This window comes from Calcarisporiella thermophila (genome assembly GCF_041956535.1).
Source record: "Calcarisporiella thermophila strain CBS 279.70 unplaced genomic scaffold VTP21scaffold_8, whole genome shotgun sequence".
NCBI classification, from domain to species: Eukaryota; Fungi; Calcarisporiellomycota; class Calcarisporiellomycetes; order Calcarisporiellales; family Calcarisporiellaceae; genus Calcarisporiella; species Calcarisporiella thermophila.
The window spans coordinates 719,781-730,813 of record NW_027192198.1 but is presented as its reverse complement, the minus strand read 5'-3'; the positions used below and the strand labels follow the sequence as shown (position 1 = coordinate 730,813).

Below are 11,033 nucleotides of genomic sequence, written 5' to 3'. Positions count from 1 at the left end.
CGACTGTTACGAGATAATTGGTTTTTGTACGGGGAAGTCACAGAGGCAGTCACATAGGCATTCAGGAAGCGCGATCGGATAGAGCAAGACTGAAACTGGAGTGACGAAGCAACCCTTCCTCTCTCCCAATCCGCTCTTTCCCTCCTCCCCTCCTCTTTACTTCATACCTTTCACCAAATACCCGATCACTATATACATCTAATTTACCCTTTATTCCCCCCTTTTCTTATTTCATTGTAATCATTAAACTCTTGTAAGCTACGGAAACTAATAAAAGTCTCCGTTGATTGATCAAAAAAAAAAAAATTCAGGAAGCGCGATATCTTTAAAGTGGAGCAGCCAATAGCATTGTTTACCGCTACGTTGCCGACCCCTCGTGGTTACTCTTATGCTCCCTCATGGTTACTTTGTTGAGGTTGATTGCTATTTTGTTGGTTTATCTTTATTTATCCTTGAACACCAGTTGAGCTATTTCCTTTATCTCTTAATTCTATTTAAACCCCTCTATTTTGTTTTACTGTTCCTCACCAATCTCTTATTTTTATTATTAAGGTGAGGATAAGCTATTATTTCATTATATTATTATTATTATTATTATTATTAGTTTTATTATTAGTCTTTTATTAAAAGACCAATCTCTTATTTTTATTATTAAGGAATCCGCACAGCTCTCCACGAAATCTCCCTTTGCCTGTAACACGACACAACTTATATGTCATTATTTTATAATATCGACTTAGGGTGCCATTTAAGAATGTGGCGCAGCTCGTCATTTTTTATTTTCTTTGTTGAATCGGCTTTGAGAGCTTCCATCTGCACAAAATACCATTTTTATAAAAATGTTCGGACGTTTGATTAGCTACTGGGCAAATCAGTTCATTACGGAAAGGGTGAATCCATCACGATATACATCTGCTTATACACAGGGGTACTCATTTTTCTTTCTTATTTTATTTCTTGTTTTACCAGCTATTGCAAAGTCCTACTTTCCATCGAATGGCCGCCAAGACTCACGAGAAAGTATCCAAGCTTCAAAATCAAAGTAAATCTCAAGTTTGGGCATTATTCTTTTTCCTTTCTGATACGAATATAGGTGCATCTGGACTTACACCCCTTTTTATATATGCGTAATTTTAGGTCAACCATTGATTCAAGAAGGATCACACCGAGTAAATACTTTTGTTCAAGCGTTTAAAGAGAATTTGAAGAAGGAATCTGAAAAACTCGGGCGCCGATAAATTCTCTGCCAAAATCTGAATTTCTTGTATATATAATCCGAGATGAGGTTTCATCAATAATCAAATATTTAATTTTTCTTTCAGTATCCTTTATAAACGTGATACTTCTTTATATTTTCCAAACACTTCTCCCAAAATAGCTCTGAAGTGCTACAGTCCCTTTGTCCAACTGTGAAAAATAGATCTATGATGAAATGTATCGTATTCACTAACTGTAAATTTAATTCGCTGAGCATAGAGACATAGATGAAGTTGTAAATAGTATGCTAGCAATTTCACTGAATCACATTGTCAAAAATGAGAGATCCATTTCAGCACAGTAAGGAGAGCTTGATGGAAACACAGTCGAGCTCGGAGTTTAACCATATTAAAACATGCCATATTTCAGAAGTAGACACTACTTAAACTAATAGCCGGGAATCGCTTAGTGGCGTCATGAATTTCTATTGGCCAACAGATTCGGACGGCCGAGTATCGCTTTTTTTCTCAAAAGAGGATTTGTTAGTTAGAATGTTCAACAGGCTAGGCTTACTCATCCTATCACCAAAAAAACGATCGCGATAGGCAGAAAAGCACGGAGGGTTGAAGAGTTTCTACCGAAGCTATCTATATAAAAGATGATCGAAATCCGCCATGGCTAGAAACATAAACACAACATCAGAATGCCAGATATCATTGCTCACTTCACTAAGAAACCCGTGGCTCGATATGATCATCGAGACTACTACGTTGTACTTCAATCGGACCCGAAAGTGATCCGCACTGAGACTCGTTTACCCTCTCAAGAAGAAAAGAAGCGCGTTTTGCAAAACAACCCGAATTACAGGCGAGCCGCCCAAGTGTACTCTTTCTACTCAATGCGATAGAATCGAACTCGTTTCGATATCGCCCACCATCCACCCCCACCCATCAAATAGACATTCCATTTCACATATTTTTGTAAATTTAGCATATTTTTAATGTATTTTGGCTACTTCCGTGCCTCTTTAATTAGATCAATCTGTTCCCTCCATTCATCCGATCTAATAATGGACTTGGAAAAATAAATATTCTTATACTTAATCGAAAAACAATCTACGAATTGAGAGCTAAACCCAAGATACTATTGAATTGATGTGCCTCAACAAGCTAACTTAAACTTTATAATATCCAAGGATCCAGAAAAGCCACTGACCAAGTTTCAAATTCAAATGGGCCTGTGGCAGATTGACTTCTTGCTCTATGCAAAGAAACATCCCGGAAGGATTAGGCCCCGGTTGAGTGGAGTGGCCATGCACCGGTGCGATAAACAATAACAATAAAGAGAGAAGAAGAGCCTGCAATTTCTCTATTACAGCCATCTCGTGACTGTATTTGCAATCTGAATATCACATGTCAAGTGCTTTTTGCATTTTTGGCTCAGCTCAAGCCATAAATTGCCTGCTTCTACCCCCTACCCCTTCGCTACATCTCTCTCTATTTTCACTAATTTTCGCCATGCCCATCATCAACAAACTAAAGCCGCTTACATCCAGCTTTAGGCGGTATTCTTCGGTTATGCTTTCGAGGGCCTTTGCCTCAGCTCCAAGCAGCATTGGCCCTAGCTTTTCGCTGACTGAAGAACAAAAGTCCATGCAGGATCTTGCTCGCAAGTTTACTGCAGAAGAAATCATCCCACGAGCGGCACACCATGACCAAACTGGTGAATATCCAGTTGAAATTATCCGAAAGGCTTGGGAGCTAGGTCTGGTTAACACCCACATCCCTCAGGCCTATGGTGGTTTGGGTCTCGGTGTGTTCGATTGCTCCCTCGTCAGCGAAGAGCTTGCATACGGATGCACGGGGATACAGACAGCCATCGAGGCAAACGGACTGGCAGAAGCACCAGTGATTGTTGCTGGCAACGATGCACAGAAGAAAAAATATTTGGGGCGGATGACCGAGGAGCCTTTAATGGCGGCCTACTGTGTCACAGAGCCTGGTGCAGGATCGGATGTAGCGGGAATTTCTACCAAGGCAGAGAAAAAAGGGGATAAGTGGGTGATTAATGGACAGAAAATGTGGATCACTAATGGTGGAAAGGCAAACTGGTAATACAAAATTGGCTCGCTTTGGAGGCATCGATTGATTCAAGTTAACGTGTTTTTGAATATAGGTATTTCGTCCTAGCAAAGACGGATCCTCAGGCCAATGCTGGTAAGGCTTTTACTGGGTTCATTGTTGATGCGGACAGCAAGGGTATTCAGGTGGGCCGCAAAGAGATCAATATGGGCCAACGTGCTAGTGATACTCGCGGAATCACGTTTGAGGATGTGGAGGTTCCCGATGAAAACAGGCTTGGAGAGATTGGTCAAGGCTTTAAGATTGCTATGGCGGCCTTTGATATTACCCGACCTCTGGTTGCGTCCGCCGCAGTGGGACTTGCCCGTCGAGCAATGGACGAGGCAGCAAAATACGCGCTTGAGCGCAAGACCATGGGCAAGCCAATCATCAACCATCAGAGCGTAGCGTTCATGCTAGCCGATATGGTAAACATCCTATGCGAATTATCGCTGGCCCCTCGCATTCTCTGACCCAATTTTGTTATTTCCTAGGCCATCGGTATTGAGAGTGCACGCATGATGGTATGGCGGGCTGGTTGGCTCAAGGATCAGGGCCAGAGACCTACCTACTACTCATCGATTGCAAAGGCGGTAAGAATCCAGATTGACAACGCTGCTCAACGCTACTCATTGAATGTGTCATAACATCTGATGGCTCCTCTTATAGCTTGCCGCGGACGTCGCAAACAAGTGTGCTACGGATGCTGTACAGAGTAAGTGGAGAAGGTTTTGCAAAGGAAAAGGGTGTCCCTCATAAGCTGAATTTCTGTGCATCCATAGTCTTTGGTGGTAATGGTTTCAATACGGAATATCCAGTAGAGAAGTTGATGCGTGACGCAAAAATCTTCCAAATTTATGAGGGTAATTAAGGTTTCGTCTCTTATCATCTTGTTTGAAATCTAATCTATTTATGCAATCCGATGATTCAAGGCACGGCCCAAATCCAGCGGCTGATTATTAGCAGGGCCATTGCAGACGAAGTGAAGGCAACTCAATGATCCGAGGGGTTTGGAACATATATTAATGGTTAATGTGTTTTAGAAGCAAAAAAATGGGAAATAAAACATCGAATTCTCTTAATGGTCTAAAAAGTGGTCTTTGTTGCCGCTATCGTGGTTGTCCTATCCACGCCGTTTTAATATTCCGCTGGGAAGTGACGTCTTCTGCAATTCCAAATTTTGGTAATCTCAAACGCCCGAGATAATTATCGCTCCAAAAACCCTAGCCCTTAATTTTTTTTCCTCTTGAAACTACTGCTTATCAAATCCCTTCCCTTTCTTTCCACGTTCCCCTCTCTGGCCACACCAGTTATCTTCTTTCACTGTAGCTTGTTGTCATTGCATCTATATAGTTTTCTGTAAACTCCCATGGTCGCCAAACAAATCAATCTCTCCTCCGTTCTTCCAACTCGGGTTCAAGAGGGCAAAGGCCGCATCATCAGTGTTACACATCAAATCCCCGTCAACTGCATCCTCCAAGGCGAACACCCCACCACCCCTTGCGCCACCTCCGCATCCTCCACTGCGACCAACAGTTCCACCCCCACGGCCAAATTTTCCCGACGGCCCTCGCCACAACAGCTCCAGAATCCAACCTGGCACTTCACAACTCGCCGTGGCCACTCGGCTTTATATGCAGGCATTCGCTCGCTGCAGGAGGAATGGGGAGAGTCGATTCACGTTGGATGGGTGGGCCATTGTTCCGATGAAAAGGGCGAGTTAATAGAATCTTGCATGCTATATCCCCATTACAAGAAAAGTTTACAAGAGCAACTCTGGAGAGAAGGGAAGATTGTCCCTGTATTTTTGGAGGACAAAATATCGGCAGGTCACTATGAAGGCTACTGCAAATCAGGTAGTTTAAACAGGGTTGAAGGGGGGGGGGGGGTGGAGAAATTGGCACCTATGGATGACTAATTAACTTTGTTCATTACTTAAAAGTGCTGTGGCCGTTACTTCATTACTTGGTCTGGGATACCGCGATGGAGGCGCAAGACCAGTCACGACACTGGGATGACTACGTTGCCGTCAACCGCCAATTCGCCGAAGCTATTAAACGGATCTATAAACCTGGGGATATTAGTAAGTCTTTTTTTTTTCCAACGCCTTGGAGCCTGGTTTTTGAACTCTTTCCCTGTTCCTAGTCTGGGTACATGATTATCATTTGCTTCTCCTTCCGCATATGTTACGAGAGATGTTCCCCTCGGCGCACATTGGGCTTTTCCACCATGCCCCCTTCTGTAGCTCTGAGATTTTCCGGTGTCTACCGAGTTAGTATCTTGGAAGCAGGGAAATGGCGCTCTCGTATATCGCTTGCTAATGGACCCTTTTGTTTTTTCATTTCGTTTACAGAACGCACTGAGATTTTGAAAGGAATGCTGGGCGCGAGCCAAGTTGGCTTCCAGACCTACTCCTACTCTCGTCACTTCATCAGTAGCTGCACGCGTGTATTAGGATACGAATCAACTCCGACGGGAGTGGATGCCAAGGGCCATCTTGTCACGGTACAAACCTTCCCTATCGGTATAGATGCGGAGCGCGTGGACGCATGGCGGAAGGCCCCTGGAGTCGCCCCCAAGATCAAGGCTATCCGAGAGATGTATGCTGGGAAAAAGATCATTGTTGCCCGAGACAAGCTGGACGTTGTCAAGGGAGTTAAGCAGAAGCTGGCCGCCTTTGAGAAGTTCCTCGAAGATTTCCCTGAGTGGCGAGGCAAGGTGGTTCTGATACAGGTGACTTCGCCGGGGGTGCGTGAGTCGGCAAAATTGGAGCACAAGATTTCGGAAATCGTGTCGGACATCAATGGGACATATGGTTCGCTGGAATTCACACCCGTTCACCACTACCATCAACACATAGACAGGGACGAGTATTATGCACTCCTCACCGTCGCAGATGTAGCCTTGATCACATCCATTCGCGATGGGATGAACACCACATCACTCGAATATGTCATCTGCCAACGCGAGGGGCATGGCCCCCTGATTCTGTCAGAATTCACGGGCACCGCCGGATCACTAGCCGCGGCCATCCACGTGAACCCCTGGGATTACAGTATGGTGGCGAATGCGATCCACGAGGCCTTGACCATGTCGCCTGAAGAAAAAGTAGTCAAGCACGCGCAGCTCTACAACCATGTAACCGCACATACCGCAAAGTACTGGGCAACCAACCTGATTATGCAGTTACTGGCCAATGCAAGCACCCCCGACCAATCGTGCCCCACTCCACTTCTGGATGAGGAAGTTCTTGTGGAGAAATACAAATCAAGCAAACATCGCCTCCTCATGTTCGACTATGACGGAACCCTCACCCCCATCCGCAAGCAACCCCACGAAGCAACGCCCAGTGAGGAGATGCTTAAGTATCTCCAGATGCTATGCGATGATCCTCAGAATGTGGTGTGGGTGATCTCGGGGCGAGACCAGCAGACACTTGCCGAATGGCTGGGGGGGATTCGAAACCTAGGATTGAGTGCAGAGCACGGGTGCTTTATGCGGCAACCTGGTAGCGAGAAATGGGTGAATTTGACGGAGCAACTTGACATGAGCTGGCAAGCCGAAGTCAATGCCATATTCAACTACTACATGGAGCGGACACAAGGATCCTTTATCGAGCACAAGGTGTGCTCCATAACCTGGCATTATCGGATGGCCGACCCGGCCTATGGCGAGTTCCAAGCAAAAGAATGCCAGAATCATCTGAAGCATGCGATCGTCTCCAAATTGCCGGTCGACATTCTCGTTGGGAAGAAGAATCTCGAAGTTCGCCCGTCCTCCATCAACAAGGGAGGAGTAGTGCAGCGCCTGCTCGCGGCCCACGCCGGAGAGGGTGAATTGGTCCTCTGCGCTGGCGATGATCGCACCGATGAGGACATGTTCCGCGCTATTCGGCAGGCGGGATCCGTGGCGCGAGAGCGCTTCTGCATCACCATCGGGACGGCCAATAAGAAGACGATGGCCAACTGGCATTTGACATCGTCCAAGGATTTAGTTCGGCTGATCGGGCGCCTTACGAGTTTGAGACGAGACGGCCACTGATGGTCCATCCCACTGTTGTATGATTACACCACTATAAATAAATACTATTTAAACAGTCATATACAGAGCTAGCCAGCTTAGTCGTGAGGTATTCTTTTTTCCATTGTCAATGTATCGATGTATATATATCGAGAGCGTGATGCTGGGAACGCTCCCCTATACTTTTACGTAGAGAAGACTTTTTTATTATTATCACTATTATTATTATTATTACTATTGTTGTTGTTGTTGTTGTTGTTGTTGTGATTGTTATTGTTTCCATCATGATTATTATTATCTGCAATAATTTGAAAGAAACAACCCAAAACCGTGGCTCACTGGAGATGGCCATGGCCACCCTCCGCCTCTCCACCTCTCAACCGAACCACGGTGGGGCCGCTTCTTTAGGCAAGTTGGGTTCCTTTCGCATACATCTTGCTGGATCTCTATGCTAAGCTTGTGGGAAAAAGTGTCTGCCGTTTTACTTTTCCGGTTCGAGTTTTTCATTTGCATTAGTTTCCACCTTGCAATACATTTCAAGTACAATATGTTCGGAGTTTCCATACGAGCAGGAAAAGGAAAAATGAAAGGTTGGAGAGAAATCTCCCTCACCGCTGCTACTTGTCTCTGCGTAATCTTCTTCCCCCCTCCTCCTCTGTTATTATAGCACATTCTACTGTGAAAACAGCGGCTTTTCCTGTCGATTCTGATACTTGCCCCTCCTCCCCTCCACGCCGTCCACCAGCTGCCCGCTGTGCCCTCCATCACTAGCTTTGATCACGTAAAATGACCGACATCGAACTTCCGCCATCCACCCCTCCCCCTCCTCTACGCCCCTCCCCTCCCGCCAATTCCTCATTTCATCCCTCGACACCCTCCTCCATCTCCTCCTCACTCCTCTCCCATCCCCTCTTTTCCAGAGCATCCCCCCAATTCATAGCCCATCTCACCTCCCGGCTTCACTGCCGATTCTTCGCGCCCAATGATATTATTATTCGCGAAGGCGAGCCTGCACGAGCCATGTTTTTTCTGCTCAGGGGACGCGTAAAAGTGTGCTCAAAGGATGAGGAGAGCGTCTACTGTGAATTGGCCGGTGGAAGCTTCTTCGGCGAAGTATAACAATCTTGATTTCATGGTGGGAAAGATGAATCATTCTCATCTCTGTGGGCTTTATTTTGTAGATTGGGATTCTATTCAGTATACCAAGGACGGCCACGATAGTGGCACGAACAAAATGCTTTATTGCCGCGTTAAGAGCAGACGATTTGAAGGCGGTTTTACCATTGTATCCGGAAATGGAGCGGGTAAATTGGAGAAATCTCTCCATTCACATTCATTGCCCCTGATTCTCAACCCTGCATCGTGCCTCTGTAGATAATCCGGTTCGAGGCCGAAGAACGCTACGCCATGCTGATGAAAAAACGGGCTGCGGCCCAACCTGCCAATGAGGATCTCAATCAGGGGGATCTGCGGGGCGAGATCTCCAAGGTCCCCCTCTTCCAGAACTGCTCTGACGAGATTCTCCACCAGATATCCCTTGTGATTGAGCCCCGCACCTATCTGCCCAACGATTACGTGACTCGAGAGGGAGAGCTTGGAGGAGAGATGTATTTCTTGCGCTCGGGACTTGTCGAGGTACTCGCGGGGCCAAGGGAGGATCTGCTGGGTCGGCTCTTGCCCGGCCAGTTTTTTGGAGAGATTTCCGTTTTGACCAATGTTCCACGGACGGCGAGCATTCGAGCCGCCACGCGAATCGAAGTCTTTGTGTTGAAGAAAAAGGATTTAGATTTCATACTGAAGCACTATCCCGAAGCCGCCGAGCAGGTGCGAGACATCGGGATGAAAAGATACAAGGAGTGGAAGAAACGGCAGGTTGGTTCCCTGATTCTAGACTGCAAACCGTGTGAAGTGGATTCGCATGCTGACCCGCCCCATGCTGGGGATGTTTTTTTTTTCTGCTTTTTTTTTTCCCCTCGCTCTAGGAGGTCGAGCAGAAGGAGTCGCCTCTCGAAGCTCTTAGTGTGGATGTGACAATGGAGGAGGCCAATGGAAAGGTGGATATCATCATCTCCCCGGCCAAGGCGCCCTCTTTGGTCGGGCTCCTCTATAACACCACGGCCGACATTTACCCCGAGTCACCCGATCATCTCGGCCCGGTCGCGGGCCCCTATGCTGCGCCCCGTAAGCGCCGGGCTAGCGCCAATGCGGTTGCGGAGCTGCATGCGACCTCTGAGCAGGAGGGTCGGCGGCATTTGACGGTAGAAACTATCTCCGGAAATCAGCTTTTTCGGTCCAAGAGCCAGGACCGGCTGATCAAGTCGCGGTCGGCCGCGTTGGCCGAGACGGCGAAGGCGCTGGGCAAGGTTGCGCCGCGCTCGTTGCTGGCCCAAGCGGAGGTGCCGGACGCGATCCTGGCCAGGATTCTTGGGCACCTGTCCGTGCCGGAGGCGATGGGCGTGCTTCGCGTCAACCGCCAGTGGAACCGCGTCCTCCGCACGCACCCCGATCTGTTCACGAGTGTGGATCTCTCGCCGTGGGGCCCGCGCCTGAACGACGAGATATTCACCGCCCTGATGCGGTTCATTGGGCTCCGGGTCGAGCGGCTGTCCATCCGCAAGTGCTTCTACATCACGGATCGCGGGGTGGAGAGCTTAGCGCGATACTGCGGTCGGATTAAAGTGCTGGATATGGCAAGCTGCTGGGATGTGACGGACGCCGGAGTCCAAATGCTTGCGGAGGAGTTGCACCAATTGCATGAGTTGGATCTGTCCAATTGCAGAAGGGTCCTCGATTCCGGGATCATCGCGCTGGTGCACGGGGCGGGCGGACGGCGGCGCGACTGGAGCGCCATGCAGCGGGCCCCCGGGGGGGGCGCGAATGGGTCGCGGCTGACGCGGCTGCGGCTCTCCTACTGCAAGTCGCTCACCGACCGCAGCATGGAGGGGTTGACCGCTCTGGCGGGGCAACTGGAGCAGCTCACGCTCCAGCGTTGCACCACCATCACGGATCAAGGGTTCGAGGCGTGGGCGGGATGCCGATTCTCTGCGCTTAGAGAGCTGGACCTAAGCGACTGCACCTTTCTCAGCGACCGCGCCATGGCCTGCATCGCCGAGTCGTGCCCGGGCCTCTTCCGGCTCAACCTGTCGTTCTGCTGCGCGCTGACGGATGTCGCGCTGGCGCTGCTTGCGGAGGGCTGCATCCGGCTGAAGGAGGTGAACGTGGCGTTCTGTGGATCGATGGTCAGCGACCGCAGCGTCCATGCGCTTGTGTCCTCCGCGGGGTTCTCGCTCAGGAAACTGAGTTTGCGAGGCTGTGTCAGGCTGTCGGACATGGGCGTGGCATGTGTGCTGAGGGGGTGCCCGAGGCTGGAATGGCTCGACGTCACCCAGTGCCGAGGAGTGAGCGACGAGTTCAAGGGGCGAATGCGACAGCTCTTGGGCGGCAAGCTCCAGGTGCTGGCATGAGCCCGGCCAACAACGCCCTTCCCCCGTCTCGCCCGTGGCGTGCGCCCCTCTGTAATTAGCCCCCGCGTATCCTCCCTGCGCCCGCTCTCGTTAGCCCCCGCCCTAGCCCCCCCCTTTCTTTTTCTGTTTAGCGAGCCCTGTTTAACCCTCTCTCTTGCATCTTTGTTTTATCATGACTTACACAATTAATTTGTTTTCCAATTATCCGGCCTTAATGAGAACAAGGTGTCTT

The 11,033-nt window shown here is 48.7% G+C and overlaps 5 protein-coding genes across 5 annotated transcripts; all 5 read left to right on the top strand.

Moving 5' to 3' along the window:
- Positions 1–839: 839 nt before the first annotated feature.
- Positions 840–1,238, top strand: VTP21DRAFT_11140 (uncharacterized protein; the record flags this gene model as incomplete). Its single annotated transcript, XM_069390554.1, has 3 exons — positions 840–890; positions 970–1,042; positions 1,138–1,238. 3 exons carry the CDS (start codon positions 840–842, stop codon positions 1,236–1,238), a joined length of 225 nt encoding a protein of 74 aa, XP_069252690.1.
- Positions 1,239–1,900: 662 nt separating this feature from the next.
- Positions 1,901–2,104, top strand: VTP21DRAFT_11139 (uncharacterized protein; the record flags this gene model as incomplete). The annotated part of the gene is made up of 1 exon (XM_069390552.1): positions 1,901–2,104. One exon carries the CDS (start codon positions 1,901–1,903, stop codon positions 2,102–2,104), a length of 204 nt encoding a protein of 67 aa, XP_069252689.1.
- Positions 2,105–2,714: 610 nt separating this feature from the next.
- On the top strand, positions 2,715–4,317 carry VTP21DRAFT_11138 (uncharacterized protein; the record flags this gene model as incomplete). The annotated part of the gene is made up of 6 exons (XM_069390551.1): positions 2,715–3,307; positions 3,373–3,745; positions 3,812–3,910; positions 3,987–4,032; positions 4,100–4,180; positions 4,250–4,317. 6 exons carry the CDS (start codon positions 2,715–2,717, stop codon positions 4,315–4,317), a joined length of 1,260 nt encoding a protein of 419 aa, XP_069252688.1.
- Positions 4,318–4,686: 369 nt separating this feature from the next.
- VTP21DRAFT_11137 (uncharacterized protein) lies at positions 4,687–7,358 on the top strand (the record flags this gene model as incomplete). The annotated part of the gene is made up of 4 exons (XM_069390550.1): positions 4,687–5,173; positions 5,260–5,400; positions 5,463–5,588; positions 5,671–7,358. The coding sequence occupies 4 exons, from the start codon at positions 4,687–4,689 to the stop codon at positions 7,356–7,358; spliced, it is 2,442 nt and encodes an 813-aa protein (XP_069252687.1).
- Positions 7,359–8,123: 765 nt separating this feature from the next.
- Positions 8,124–10,801, top strand: VTP21DRAFT_11136 (uncharacterized protein; the record flags this gene model as incomplete). The annotated part of the gene is made up of 4 exons (XM_069390549.1): positions 8,124–8,450; positions 8,519–8,641; positions 8,712–9,209; positions 9,320–10,801. 4 exons carry the CDS (start codon positions 8,124–8,126, stop codon positions 10,799–10,801), a joined length of 2,430 nt encoding a protein of 809 aa, XP_069252686.1.
- Between the last annotated feature and the right edge of the window lie 232 nt (positions 10,802–11,033).